A 16,281-nucleotide genomic window follows, 5' to 3' on the forward strand; every position below is an offset into this window, starting at 1 on the left:
GCCACCATATGAAAAATCTAATTATATGTAAGTGCCCCTTTGAACAGGTACTCTTCTCTGAAGTAAACTTTTTAGGAAAAAGGAAGACATGCCTCTCTGTGTGCTCCTTTCTTTTTCTCTCTCTTTCATTCCTCATAGCACCTTCATCTCATATGCACTCACGGGAATGCACGCTCTGTTAACAGACTATTATATTTATACTGACAGATTCAGAATTCTTGCACCTTCTACTAAAAGTGGTCTCTATAATGTTGCTTTACAAAAATATACCTTGACAGAAATCCAAAAGAAAAAATGGTGGAGGTACGTGTATCCCTTTCTGGTAGCACAATTGTGTCTGACTATGCAGAGGGTCTCAGGGGCTATCACTGCTTTGTGTCCAAGATTTAACAAAATAGGCCTTCTTCCACAAATACCCAGGGTTCTGGTCTGCAGAGTTCCGTCATTTTTATTTTGGTGCCCAGTTCCCATGGCTGAGAACAGACGACAGAGGGAGAGCTGGCATTATGAGCGCCCTGCAGCCCGCTCCCCTGTGCTTTGTGAAATGATCTTTCATTGGCACTATGTAAGTAGGAGTTTCCTGTACCACTTTGATTTCAGCCAGAATCAGAGCCCACTCTGGATTAAGAAGTGCCTGAAAAACTGTCCCATGACTTCAGTGCCTATTTCTCTTTGGTTGTTAATCCTGTTTTCTTGCTACAAAAATACCCATCAAAAAGCAGCTCTCTGTCCCAGGTCAACTCTGGGCATATCAGACAGGGACCAGTATTTTGTGTAAGTACATGTTCAAGATTTGTAATTTATGAGAGATGCCCTCAAAGTAAAAAGATAAAGTGGTTCTCACAGCATAAAAACATTTCCTGAGTAAGCAAGCAGACACAAAAACTGGACACTAAAAAATCCTTTCTCATATTTTGTATTTATAGTATGTCAACAATGGGTAGTGAATATTTACAGAATGCTATATAGAGTACATGGCATTCTGCTGGCTACTAAATTTTGGATATAAGATCACAGGTAAGAAAAAATATTATTCTGGCATATAACTCCTTAGACTTTTAAAAATAGGCATTTATATCTTATGACTTTAAAATCATATCTTGCTTAGGGGGCCTGGTGGCTCAGTCAGTTGAGCATCTGACTCTTGCTCTTAACTTGTCTTGATCAGGGTTGTGAGTTCAAGCCCCATGCTGGTCTCCACACTAAGCATAAAGCCTAATTAAAAATTAGATAAAGGGGCACCTGGGTGGCTCAGTGGGTTAAAGCCTCTGCCTTCGGCTCAGGTCATGATCCTAGGGTCCTGGGATCGAGCCCCGCATCGGGCTCACTGCTCGGCAGGTAGCCTGCTTCCTCCTCTCTGCCTGCCTCTCTGCCTGCCTCTCTGCCTACTTGTGATCTCTGTCTGTCAAATAAATAAATAAAATCTTTTAAAAAAAAGAGTCTAAAAAAAAAAAGAAAAAAAAATTAGATAAAATAAAATAAAACAAAACAAAACCACAACCTGCTTTGGTCAAATTCTGTATATCACCCTGAGATAGGATATTTTTAGAATGTTGTAAAGAAAAAAAAAATAGTGGAGATGAATGAAAATAGGGAAAAGAGCTGAGGGTATTAGTTCTGAAAACCCTACCTATTATTAACATGGCTACACAGGGACATTCTATTTAGGACTGTATCTTAAAGCAGAGACTGATAATTCAACAGCAGCACTGTAATTTCACAACACAGAGGGGTAAGATAATAAGTTCTCCAAATGTACATTGGAATCCAGGGCTCTTCTAGTTATTGAAATACACATGCGCACACAATTTACACTGAAAATAATTGTCTAGAAGAGAGAAAACTATAATGATCAGAAAACAAGAAGATTCTCAAGCAAAGTGCGTTACATAATATAATTAAAATTTAGAGATCACACAGCTTGTCTACAAAGTATGGTTGGCCCCAGACCAGCAGCATCAGCATCACTGGGGAACTCGTCATAAATTAGTATGCCCATCCCAGACCCACTAACTGGCCCTACAACCCCTGTTTTAACAAGAATATCATGGCACTCTCATCTGAACAATACTGAAAAGAGTAAATACAAGTGGGGCAAGATATAGAGACATAGAAAGAAGTCAAGATAAAGATTGGGGTTGGTTGCTGAGTCTGCATTATAGATCTTGGGGAAAAAACTTAAATTTATTTATTTATATATTTTTGTAGGTTTCTAAGTTATCTAACCTAACAATGTAGTTTACAGGGTCTGACTGTGGAGGAGAATGTGAGGAGAGTCTCTGGCTAGAAGGCAGGCAGTTATTTATCTGCCCTAAGCTCCTTTAGGAATGGAAAGCTCAGAAATATGAAAACGGACAGGGGTAGAGCCAGCAGAACAGGGGCTTGAGTCCCAGCTCCTCCATGTAAAGGACTGAAAAACCAGAGACAGTATCACTGAGCCTGAAGAAGCCAGCATTCCCAAGTACCATGAAGCTATTCCCAAAATTCTCACCCTTGAGAAAGACATCTGTCTGCTTCTGCTAATTTCTTAAAAGTCAGATGGACTAAGGTCTACGCATCTCACTGGTCATGTTATCTTCCTTCTATTTCTGTGGGAAAGAGGATGAGAAAGAGGATGAAGGAAAGAGAAATAAGCATCCCCAAGAGAGAAGTAGAAGGACCAAGTGCCAATCCGTAGAGTAAGTAGAGGGGAAGCCACAGAGACTTCCTCCGCATCCCTCCCTCGCCCCTGAAACCATGCTATGTGCCATGTGGAAAACAGCAAGCGAGAGTGATTCAGTAATGAGAGCTCATCTTAACGGATAAGAGTTACTGGAACAATAACAAAAGCAACAAGCACCACCACCAGCTACTGCCACGGCTCTCGTCTACCAACCCCTCCGAGGTAAGCACTGCCGTCCTCCCTTTAAGGAGGCCAACTCCCTCATCCAAGAGTCCTATTAAGGCCAAGATTAAGAGTCAAGACCATTTGGCTGAAAAAGCCCATGTTTTTCTACTTTGCTACTTCTGCCACAAGCTCCTGGAAAATTCGTATTAAAAAATTCCATCAACAAAACTATGAATCAGGTAGTTTGTCTCCAGTGACACTGACTCTTGAGAAGATCCGTGCTCTCTGTCAAAATCTGCACTCAGGAGTCGGTCTGGCAAACTCAATTGACAGCGGAGATCTTAATTTCAAAAACAGAACTGTTTGGGGTTTAGAATGAGAGCATTTGCGATAAATATCATACCAAAAACCTAAGTACCAACAGCCATTTAATGATGAAAACTGTAATTTGTAAAGATGAGCGGTTAAAAATATTTCCCTTGACCTGGCCAGTGTTTGAGTTAATAGCTAAATGAACAATTCTATAGGGCACCCTAAAGCTTAAATACCTAAGAGCAGAGGGAGGAAGGTGTTTAAAAATCATATCAGACTCTGCAACTCCAATTATGTTTGGGTCTCCTATCATATCAGGGAACCTCTGTAAACCCATAATGCTTACAGAAGCAACTGATAAGCTACTTAAAACTCCAGGGCTGCTCAGGAAATTATCCTATCAGTGAGCTGAACAGTAAGTTATTGATGGTTCTGACAGTGTCCGATTTACTTCCTGGACAGATTCATTTAGCAGGGTAATCTCGTTTCTCACCAGAAAATAAAGACAAAATATATGATCAACCTATAAAACTTCTGCAAGAAATATCTGCAACAACATCTTGCATTAACGAGCTCCCATTGAATCCCGCTGAATCAATCATTTCTGCCCAGCTACCACGTTGTAGTGAATATTTAAGCTCAGAATTAGTAATGGGAATGAAATCATTAGTCTCATCCAAACATTAGAGTTATCAATTTTCTGATTCCCACATAGCTACCAACAGCACAGTAGTACTATATAGATGAAAACATTTTACATAGTTCTTTGTGAGTGATGGTATTCAAAATAAGGAACCAGATATGAAAGATATATATTTTGATTAAATGACACTTATTTAAAAGTTGACATTTTAATCAGTAAGTTACAATGGTTATAATCCTATCTCTAGCATTTCACGGTAACAAAATTTGTATGTTACACAATATTAAAATGGCCTTAATTTTCCACATCTGATGTAATCCTGGATCAAGTCTGTCAGCCCCAGCGACTCTGGTCCCATTTCTCAGCCCAGACACTTCATTCATTATTGGGGAAGTCCACTTGCCACTACCATATGTAACAGTAAGTAATGGCTTCCAGGCGAATCAATAAAAACTGAACATAGAAAGCCACTGTTTCGCTCCTCCATGTTGTTCTTCTCATAACCTGATCCGCTCACGAGAAGTTAATGAATCCGCTGTTCAATGTCTCATTCTCCCTAAAACCTTTCTCTGTGAGGGAGTTGTGGCAATAACAAAATGAGAAACAGTGAGGATTGCATGACCCCGTCCTTGGCCTCATGCTCTTTCTTATCTCTGTTTATGTCTTATCTGTCTCTCTCCCCAAGACTATTTTCCTTCAATTAAAAATGTCTGCACCGGGGGTGAAATGAAGTTGCCCTTTATATTCCCAGCCCAGCAACAAAGCACCTGGGAGGTTAGGTGTACCAAATGAGTACCTCATCACCCCAAAATATCTTTTAAGACAGCAAACGCCGGACTAATTTACACTACTGAACCTGGTATATGCACATCCGGAATACAGTAGGGACCATTTAGATCACCAGCTGAGTAATGTATGATGACCTTCTGTCAATATCAATAATATTATGTAGCAATTCTAATTCATTAAAATAACCTAGCCTGGAATGTTTAATTGCTTAGTAGCTGGGATGGTATGTGGACATAAATTTGAAATAAGCAGATAATGGCCATAATATTAACATTGCTGTACTAGCTGAAACCTATTTTTTTGGGGGGGGGACAACTATTTCTACTTGATGCAGTTCATTTAATCTTAAACATTCATTGAATTCCTACCATTTTCCAGATACTCAGGGTACAAAGATGAATAAGTAGAGGATCCCCTTTGAGGCATCCACACTCTAGTTAGGGAGAGAGCCATGTGAAAAACTGATAGTTAAAGTACAATCTATTAAGTGCAAAAATAATTTGGGGCTGTAGAAGCAGGAAATGGGAGAGATCAGCTGCCTGGCAGGGTTATGCCATTTCAGTCAATGAGAAATCATTTAAAAATTATCACCTGAAATACATTAATTTTAAAAATTAATAGACTCCTTAAGTAAATGTACTACTCTTTAGTTGTGTTATCATTCCCCCCCTAATAAAACTGCTAAAAGCTACAATGGCTCTCTATTAGATATTATTTCATTCACATTTAACATTTAAAGGACCCAGTCAAATAGGATCTGTTTACAGACCTCCTTCCTGGCCAAGGCAAAAGTTCTTTTTTAAAGAAATGTGTATTCATGTTCTCTGCCACCCCTCAATGATGAAGTACACATGATCCAACCCAGACCTCTTCTCCACTGACACATTTTAAGGACTCACACTCTAGGCACTCAGGTAGTAAATAGTATGATAAGTTAGGCACACTGCTAACACGCATTTTTAAAGTGACTGTATTATTAAGGCACACAACTGCTTCGCTTTATGACAATACCTGGTAATCAAAAGCATTTGGATTCTGGTGATTGCTATTATTAAATTTCTAAAGCGTAAGTGAGAATATGCATGATTTAAAATTTGACTCTCGCATTAAGTCCTCATAATCTTTGAGATATCAAAGAAAGAACTGAAAAATATTTGTCTCTGCACAGTTTCGTATGCACTATAAACGTGTAAATGAGTGGTATGAGTAACAAGAGATGTAGGCATCTTGACAAAATATCCATTCACAGCAAAATAATCCACATTTTACTTGGCTATGTCACAATAGCTTAATGGCCTTGGATGAGACATCCAAAGTCTCTGAATCTCCTATGTGACAGATGAATGGACTATTTATTTGGGGGGGGGGTAAACTAAATTAATGGAACTGAACTAGATGCTCTCTAGAGTTTCTCTGGGCTTAAACATTATGAAAGCTACTAAAAAGTGCCTTTTAGAAATTTTCTGTACCCTTTCATCCCAGGTTTTGAAATGAAATCCCACTGTAAAATCATTTCCAGATATCTGGAAAACCTAATCCATTCCCAGTGTAAGATACCAAGGCAGTTAACAATTAAGCTGTTATTAGTGATTCATGTGTTCTCAACCGTCACTTGCTAGGCCCTATTATTTTAGCGTCACAACCATGACCTGTAAATAATACAGGTATTTGAGAAACTCATTAACTTGTATAATGCTGAGGTACAGTTTACCGTATCAGACAAAACTACTAGAGAAATCCCGGTAGGAACACATGTGTTCCTAAGCATATAAAGCCTCAGCACAGTAGAAAGTATCTGAAAGGGTAGGACACCTCTTCTTTCAAAACATTCCCAGGTGAAAAACTTTGGAAATGGCATACTGAAATGAAAATGGTCCTTCACACTTATGACCTAAGATGTTTTCAATGGTAACAATAGACTTATCTAGATCTACACATCAAACACGTGCACATGCCATATTTGTATGTGTCTGTGTGTGTGACCTCACCAGCAGAGCCAAAGTGGTTACCGTAAATAAAAAGCACATTGTCAAGAGAATCATTACAAAAAGCCCACGGAGGAAAAAAGAACAAGGAGCCCAAAAAGTAAGTCAAGCTAGTATCAAACTAGAATTACACAATTCAGAAAACATTTTGAGTAATAACCTTACATAAGGCTCCAAAACCACTCAAAAGATACTTTAAGGGCACCTGGGTGGCTCAGTTGGTCAAGTAACTGCCTTCCGCTCAGGTCATGATCCTGGAGTCCTGGAATGGAGTCCCACATCGGGCTCCCAGCTCCGAGGGGAGTCTGTTTCTCCCTCTGACCTTCTCCTCTGTCATCCTCTCTCTTACTCTCTCTCTCTAATAAATAAAATAAAATCTTAAAAAAAAAAAAAAAGATGCTTTAAGAGTAAAATAAAATAGTGAAAGTAATTGGCAGAGGGATCTACAGGGGAAAAGATAAGCTTGGGTTATAGGGAAAAAAAGCATTCTCACATACTATGCATCTTAATGAAGGGTAGAGGATAGAAAAAAATGTATTATTCTGTACTTAGGCTATGTAGGTCAAGTTACTGAAGCTCAAGACAAATGGACAGGGACTGAAAATTTGTTAGAATGTTCCTTTTCATCATCCATTCCTTCTTCTATCCCAGCACTAAAGAAGGGAGACAGCCTCCAAACAGAAACCAAAAGGAGCAACGCAGAAGGGCAGTGTTCTGGTTGAGGAAAAAATGGAAGACCTGGAGGGAACGGGGCTGATCTGTGTAACATTATGAATGACTCAGAGTAAGCTCAGCTAGAGTAGAAGTTCCTTCTCAATCTGATTTTCGCTTGCTTTAGGAAGGGGAGTTACTACATCACATGGTGACTCTGGCAGAGAACAGTTAAGGATTTGAAATGGTCTTGGATAAATTCATGAATGGCTGAGAGACGCTGAGATGAGTTCCTATCCTTTACAGTTGACGTCAGAGAGCAGAGCCCTCCCAGACTCCGCTAACTGAAGCAGTTTGAAATGCTGGGGGATAGGGGGCAGGGGAAAAAGCCCTACATCCGGCAAGCTCTTATTTTTTTCATGTGATGTGATATAATATATAAAGGTATTTTTTTATTAAATGTACTTCGAAAGGATGAGAAAAATCTACAGGCTGTATATTTCAATCACATTAATTCTCCATTCTGCCCTGTGACTGTCCTTATTTGATGCCTCTATGAAAAAATCTGGATTTGCTCTTCAACAAGGCCCTGACAAATTTTTTGGTATGTAGTGACCAGAGATTTTGCAGAGGTGTTGTGTGTCTTTTCAGATTTTCAAGAGTAGAAACCGTTTCGATAATGAGCAAAATCACAGAACAACTTGTTGCTTCCAGGTAAATGCCATCAGATGTTGAGATTAAACCCAGAGAGCCAGCCTGAGGTCAGAAAACCCTAGAACAACAGATACGCAAGTTTGGCTCCTGCGAGTTTGAGTTACCTAACACAAAACAAACTAGGATGGAGAAGAGAATACAAGGGACTCGCTGACAGCTCAACCAGAAAAAGAATTTAGGTTTGACTTAGATAGGAGACAGCGTTTTGTTAAAGGGCAGTCAATTCCATCTTTGGAATGAAATCGCAATGGGGCAGGATTTCTTTAAAACAGTTACAGCTGTTTGCTAAAAATTAGTTAGCTCCCAAGTCTGACAGAAGGGACTGCCTCATTTTCATTGTTGGACATAAGCTTTCTAGTGCTTATGGCTTCTGAAAGAAGGACCTTTCTTCACATGGCTTCCGTTTGACTTCACTGAACCTGATCTAGACGTGGAGACTGGAGATTGCTATCTGGGGGAGAATAAAGAGAGTGAACTCCGTGTTTAATTAAAAGCAAAACCACTTATACTCATTAAAGCTAACTATCTAACTCATTCTCCTCACATACTACAGTTAGTACTTAATCAAAAGTCTATTTCCCAGCCTATCTACTGACCATATGGCAGAATGGCCTCTCAGCATCGTAGAAACGCTCCACCAAAGCAGAAACGTGCTGTACAGGCATGGTGCATCCACAAGGGAAGGGACCTCAGGAGGCTCTAGCCACCACTTTCGCTGCTTTTGGGAGCAGCACTTATCAGCCAACAATAACCAATCCCATCTCTCCAAAAATCAAAGCTAACAAATTGACCTTCCAGTTTAGAAAAGATTACCAAGGAGTTCAGCAAACCTTACTTCTGGTAGTGGGCTGGCCGGTTTGGTGAGGATTCCTCCTACGTACACAACATTAGGCAGAGTGGGTCTCGGAAACTCCAGCGCCACATCTGTGCACAGCATCCACAGACTGGACCCGTGGACCAGGTCGTACATGGACTTCTCCGGCAGCAGGTTGTACTTCTGCATTATCCTTTCGTATTTGGGAAGAACCAGAAAGCTGACCCCTAATCTCGAAATGAGGTAAACGCCGGTATTTTTCATCCTTTGCAGCAAGTTCATGTGGTCTGTGAGGAGTGAGTTAAACTCTGGGACGTAAGCTAATGGGGCGGGAGCACCCACTTCTGCAGGGTACCAAAGGCCAGTTGAAAATACAGCATATTTAACCCCTAATAGATGAGCTATCACAAATCCACACATGTCATTAGGGTCCACCAGCAGCAGGTCAAACTTCTCCTTCCTCAGACCCTGAATCAGGGCACGGTTGCCAACCATCATATCACAGTTCTTGGTATAGTGATCCAGTATGTCAAACAGTTCGATTGCTGTCAATCTCCCAGAGAAGATATTCCGCATTTTGGACTGCAGGAAAGCATCCGAGGTGGTACTGTTAAAAATCCCTGGGTATCGCTGGAGGCTGTAATGATTAGATGGCGCGATGTCTCTGCCTTCGGAGAGAAGAAACACTGTGCGGTGGCCTCTCTCATGCAAGGCTGAGGCTAGTGTCTTGAAAATGTACATATGGCTTTCGAACATAATTGGCGGCACGATGATGATTTTGGCAGCCTTCGCTATCCCCACAGCACTCCACAGGAGCATGAAATACGGAGTGTAAGACTTCATCGCTGAAAGGAAAACCGGAAAACGACTTAAAACAAAGTACAATCCTTACCATTCAAAACAATCACAGAGGCTTTTTTTTTTTTTTTCAAAGTAGCACGTGATTCGATACTTCCTCTGTGTAAAAGCATTCTGATTTTGTTCTAATTACCTGTTTTTGAAAGATAATTTTTTTAAGTAGAGAACTGACAGCAAAGCTGGCAGAAACCAAAATGTATTTCAAGTGTATCCATTCCTGAACAACAGAGAACAAGATTGTTTTTTGAGAACTAGTTTTGAAAATCTGAAAAAAAACTTCTTAAGATTGAATGTCCAAAGATCTCTCTTCTTTGAATAATCCCCCATCTATGAAACATATCTTTATCTTTTAATTGAATATCAATGTTAATTCCAGAAGGAGAGCCAAGATTTTTGATATCTGGGTACATTCGCATGTATATCTCTTTTTAAATCATTTTATCACAGCAGTTACATTCCCAATTACCACCAAAGCATACCAAAGGAAGATTATGTTTGAAAAAATAGTCCTTTCAAGTAACAGTTCTATAGAAAAGACATTTTTCTACAGGAAAAATGATCTTTAATGTGAATTTCCCCTTTACCTAAATATGCTTATATACCTGGCAGTCTCTATTTACGTAACCTCTATCAATTTGCCAATTCATTTCAGGGCATTAAATGAAAAACTTTCAATAGAAAAATTCAAGACACTTAACCGGATCTCTATAAATGCTTATGGAAGAAGTGATGATGAATGAATTATGTCCCAGACCACACTTCCTTTGTGTTGTATCTGTAACTCAGGTGCAGAGGGCAAGACAGATGATGACACCTATCACTTTTCCTACCCTTCCATGGTAGTAGAGTAGGTACAATAGTTAGTTTCATTTTTTAGAAATACATGTCCTACCTATGGGGCCTCTACAGTGTGCCACCTCCCTCTACCTAACCCAGGATAGTTTTTACTTACGCTCTAAATTAGCCTCCAAGAACAGCAAAGACCTGAACAACAGTTACCCATGCAAACTGGATCTTTTTACTAGAAGGAACAGCTAAGATAGATTTATATGCACATCCCCAAACCAGTATCCCTTGCTACTCATTATCACGTATTAACCACCCTCCTCGTACAAATTCCCACCATCTAAATGCAGCTTTAGCAACTATACCTTCTCAACATTCAAACACTGCAAGCAAATGTAAAAAAACAAAAAAGGAAATCAATAGCAGGCAAATGATAGATTCTTCCAATATCAAGATTAAACTACAAAATGTGTTCTATTTCCAGGTGCCTTTTACCTCTCTCACTCCAAAGAAATTTTCAAACTATTTCTAGATGAGCTGACACTATACCACGAAGAATAAACAGAAGTAAAGCACATTATAAGCATATAATAGCCTATGTTAAATGTTGCTTGAATTAAATGAGGGCTTTAAAAAAATAAATTTGGAGAAAACACTATTCCTATAACAATCAAGTAAGTTTATTCAATAATTACAAGATCAATAAAGAAAAAATAGCCATTCTTGGAGGAAATTTTCCGGGCCTTTATTCTATTGTACTGTGTCTCTATTGTGTCTCTGATGCAGCCTTCCAATTCCAAGGAATTAAAAATCAGGGATTCTCGGTAGACATGTTCTTGATTCTAGGAATGAGATTTATGCAAACACGGTTATTGCAGAAGCTAGAGTCTGGGGCTGTGATTAATACTACCTGTCACCGTTTGCATGTCCACAAAGACAGACTGGTTGATGGACCAGTCCGTTGAACTGCTCCTCCCACTAGGTTTTGCATCTGGCTGAGCAGTGAACACACAGTTCATTCAGCTACACTTAAAACCATTGCTTTATCGATCATAAATGACTAAGACACAAAACCAAAAATAACAGTAGGGAAACAAATCCCTTCACTGAGCTTTTTATTCTATTCTTCCTTTTTCATTTCAATATTTTATTTCAGTAATTACTACAAAGTAAAAAAATTTACAGGAATTTTTTTTTTTAATGCACAACTGCTTATGTTCAAGAACACCACTGTTCAATAGAGATTTCAGCAAATATGAAAATGTTCTAGATCCCCACTATCCAGCACTGAGCAGCTGAAGTGTAGTTAGTGTGATCGAGGAACTGAATTTTACATTTTAACATGTGGCTAAATTAATTTAGTATTAGTAGCTATACAGTACTAATGTAAGGTTAGAAAAAGTGCATATATTCTGTATATATGGATTCTAAAAGAAACTATGCAAACATACCAGTATCTGTGTGACAAAATAGCTTCTAAAAGAATGTCTACTAGGTCTTCATGAAAAAATAGTAATTACCAACAAAGAAGCATCATTGTACAAGTGTGTTATTCTGTTGTTCAATTCAAAAATTAATTATGAAGGACTACAACAGCACTTTAATCACACAAACACCACTGTGGTGGAAAACAGAATAACTAACACAACAACCAACAAATGGTGAGGTTCTTGCTAGTCCAGACTTATCAGAGTGTGTCTACTGACAAGCTAGAGTTCATGAATATTAAAAACTTCTGCTCTGAGAAAGATAATATTAAGAGAATGAGAAGACAAGCTGCAGACTGGGAGAAAATATTTAGAAAATACACATCTGCTAAAGGACTGTCATCCAAAATATACAAAGAACTCTTAAAATTAAACAATAAGAAAGTAACCAAGCTGATTTTAAAAATGGCCAAAGACTTTAATAGACAACTCATAAAGAAAATATACAGATGGCAAATGAGCAAATGAGAAGATGCTCCACATGTGTCATGAGGGAAATGCAAATTAAAACCTCTACAGGTAGAAAGACCACTACACACCTGTCAGAACGGCCAAAATCCAGAACACTGACAATGTCAAACACTAGAGAGAATACGGAGCAATAGGATCTCTCATTCGTTGCTGGTGAGAATGTAAAATGGCATAGCCACTTTGGAAGACAGGTTGGTGGTTTCTTACAAAACTAAATATACTCTTAACATATGATCCAGCAATTGTGCTCCTTGGTGTTTACCCAAGAGCTGAAACTTCCATGCACACAAAAACCTGTCCATGAATGTGCAAAGCAGCTATATTCGTAATTGCCAAAACTCAGAAGCAACCAACATGTCCTCCAGGAGGTAAATGGATAGATAAACTGGAATGGAATATTAGTGCTAAAAAGAAAATGAATTATCAAATCCACTAAAAGACAGGGAAGAAACTTAAGTGCATATTACTAAGTGAAATGCCTGTTATATGCATATAGTAGTGTAAATTAGAAGGTATTTTAACATTTTCTACAATGGGCATGTGTTACTCTTCTCTTAATAAAAAGATTAAGTATTGTTTTTAATAACATGTGATGAAAGTACCTCATTTACAATACCAAAAAAGTACATAAAATACCTTTAAAATGGGCTAAACAGGATGTTTGTTTACTATACTAAGCATGGCAAGGCTTTCCCTAAAGACATATACATAGAAATAATACTAAGTGTAGAGAAATAATCTATTATTTTTTTTTTAAAGATTTTATTTATTTGACAGAGAGAGACAGAGAGAGGGAACACAAGCAGGAGAGTGGGAGAGGGAGAAGCAGGCTCCCGCTGAGCAGAGAGTCCGATGTGAGGCTCCGTCCCAGGACCCTGGGATCCTGACCTGAGCTGAAGGCAGTCGCTTAACCAACTGAGCCACCCAGGTGCCCCAGAAATACTCTTTTAGTGAAAGATGGTATTTGAAAAAAGTCAATCCTTTCCATATTTTAAATAGACTGAACAAATTTCCCCATGACATCCTACTAGATAATTGGTTTTGTATTATTTGGAATTTGACCAAATTCTATCCATGTTCACTTACTAGAATATGCAAGAAGAGGGAATACACTTTAAGAAAGAAACTGCAAAGTGGTGGGACAGCAAGGTAAATATTAAAGCATATTTTTAAAAAATAATTAAAACCCTATGGATTTAGCCTAAGAACCCTACTTCAGATAAATGGGTAAGAGTAGGTAGCATACAACAATTCCTTGAATAAATAGGAACATAACATGAGATGAAGGGAGCACAAGTAGATGAGGGAGGAATAACTTCTTTGAAATGAGTGTTAAAATCTAGCTTTGTATCTGAGAAACAAAAACCTCTGAATTTTTTACCTTAAACTCTCCCCAAAGCAAATCAGAATAGTGTTAATTTTTTTTTTTAAATACAGCCAAAAAAAGTGTTGAACTTTAAATGATCTCTGGAAAGAGAAAAACAAAACAAAACAAAACAAAAAACAATCTGAGCATAAAGCAAAGAAAGAAATCCTTATTACAGATACTATTAGACTACACAATCGTAAAATATTTTTGGAGTGTTTAAAACATCTGGGGCAGAGGTTTCCAGTCCAAGATGACTGACTGAACCCAAACGCTTCTACTCCTTTCTTTCTATAGCTTCTTCAGAAATGACAGGAAAGCAGAATAAAGGGAACACCTAATCTCTCTGAGAATTGGTATTGAGGAAAACAAGGTGGGGGCTGGACTAGAGTCAGTGCAATGGATTTTTGACAAATCTATAGAAAACAAATGCTAAGAATAGCTTATTGAGGAATAAAAGTGAGTGGAGGAAGTCATGACCCAAAACACACAGAAGAGGCTCCTGGAGCAGAGGTGAAAAGTGCCTCCAGAATGGCTGAGAGCTGAAGTGGACCAGCCCCAGAAGCAGGAGTAGTGGGGGGAGCAAGAAATCAAAGGGAAGGAGGAGCTAGAGCAGATTCCCCATCCATTAGATCTTCCCTTCACTCCCAGTTGCATTCGCTCCCCAAAGTAAAAACGCACATCAGGTCTCTAGAGAAAGAGGTGAGGTGCCCGTAGAGTGATCGGACCTGAGAACTCAGAGTAAAAGCCTCCTTGCAGGAGGTGATGCCGGCTCTTCCTGGGTGCCTTCCAGCGAAAGCGGGGCTTCGTCTGCACAGTTTGAACCCAACCTCCAAGGTACAGGCAAGGAGCTTAAGTTTGCTGAATGACTGAACAAAACAAACTAGATTTTTCTTTTATAAAATTAGCAAGGACATCATTTTTAATAGTAACAGTTTTAGGCAAATGGTAAAAATGTAAATAGGTACAAATGTTAACTACTCTAAATCAGAAATACCGACACACACATACAAAGATGTTCCTGTATTTGCTTCTAACAGCAAACAGCCCGACACCACTAGGAATCCAGCAATAGAGGATTAATTGCATCATGGTATATTTTACCATGGAGCATTACAGAACTATCATGACTATGTTTCAAACATTTTTACTATGAGAAAATTCTCATAACATACAAAATTATATGTGTGTGTGTGTGTGTGTGTGTATCACCTATATACGTAAAATGATTATATTGACTCACAAACTAAGAAACTGTTGTCGGTAATACATTTGGATTTTCACATTGAAGAGTATGTTTTCTCTTCCTACTTTTGTATTTCCAGGTTTTTGAAATTTTTTACCAAAAATATTTAATATTTATAACACACTCATTCCATTCCCATGACCCTTTAGCTGGAGCTTTACTCCCACTCTTCTTGGAGTGAAATGTCTTAAAATATCAATGCTATTTGCTGGGATCCACTTACTCCCCAAATGGTTACAGCCTGGCATGGTTTCCACTACTACTGTGCCCAAACACTCATTGTTAAGAGCACTAAATATCTCATAATAGTCACACAAATGCCCTTTTCCCCAACACTTCTCTCACAGGACTTCTCTCTAACACTATACACGAATTCTCCCTTTTCTCCTCCTAATTCTTTCTTAGTTGAGATGCTACTGCTACTTGACTGTACTCCACCATCCAGAGAATGAAGAAAATTCAGAATTCAAAGACTCTGAACAAATTTCACTTTGGGGGTGCCTGGGTGGTACAGTCTTGAAGCATCTGCCCTTGGCTCAGGTGATGATCTGGAGTCCTGGGATCGTGTCCCACCTCAGGCTCCCTGCTCAGCAGGGAGTATGCTTCTCCTTCTATCCTTCCCTCCACCCTCTCTCTCTGATAAATAAATAAAATATTTTTTTTAAAAAATTTCATTTTGCATATCAGCCCACCCTTTCTTCTTTATATTAAAAACTATCGGGGCGCCTGGGTGGCTCAGTGGGTCAAAGCCTCTGCCTTCGGCTCAGGTCAAGATCCCAGGGTTCTGAAATCGAGCCCCTCATCAGGCTCTCTGCTCGGCGGGGAGCCTGCTTCCTCCTCTCTCTCTCTCTGCCTGCCTCTCTGCCTAATTGTGATCTCTGTCTGTCAAATAAATAAATTAAATCTTAAAAACAAAAAAAAAAAAAACTATTTTTTTGCTTGCATGCAAGATAAGAAACAGTGCCAATTTTAATAAGAGTGCGCACCTCTCACCACAAGGAAGCCAGTCAACATTTGAGTGCAAATTAGTTCAGCAAGGATATCAGAGCAGCATTTTACTTTGCTGCCTATCCAAAACACTCATTTGCAAAAGTGATCCCTCTAAGGCCAAACTCTTACAATACCAGAAAAAAAAACAGATTAGCTATATTGTTCCTGATCCTAAACCTCAATGGTTCACTCCAGCTGAAATTCAACAACAGAACACCCCAATACACTACTGAGATTTTTTTTTTTTAAGAATTATTTATTTATTTTAGAGAGACAGAGAGAAAGAGCGAGCTGGAGGGGAGAGGCAGAGGGAGCGGGAGAAGGACTTGACTTAAGTAGACT

At 39.0% G+C, this 16,281-nt stretch overlaps 1 protein-coding gene across 4 annotated transcripts in view; it reads right to left on the reverse strand.

Moving 5' to 3' along the window:
• Positions 1-16,281, reverse strand: part of UGT8 (UDP glycosyltransferase 8) — an 86,442-nt gene that overhangs the window by 44,217 nt on the left and 25,944 nt on the right. Inside the window, exons 1-2 of one of the 4 annotated variants that reach the window (XM_032858928.1) lie at positions 14,046-14,115; positions 8,757-9,580 (exon numbers count right to left, since the gene is read on the reverse strand). In XM_032858928.1, coding sequence (XP_032714819.1) covers positions 8,757-9,578 — 822 coding nt within the window. In that variant the 5' untranslated portion in view covers positions 9,579-9,580; positions 14,046-14,115. Of the gene's footprint in view, positions 1-8,756; positions 9,585-9,726; positions 9,748-14,045; positions 14,116-16,281 lie in introns of those variants that run through there. The other 3 variants (XM_032858936.1, XM_032858909.1, XM_032858918.1) reach the window with 3 other exon arrangements.

Source organism: Lontra canadensis, unplaced genomic scaffold (assembly GCF_010015895.1).
Source record: "Lontra canadensis isolate GAN:19392208 unplaced genomic scaffold, GSC_riverotter_1.0 scaffold1, whole genome shotgun sequence".
Taxonomy (NCBI): Eukaryota; Metazoa; Chordata; class Mammalia; order Carnivora; family Mustelidae; genus Lontra; species Lontra canadensis.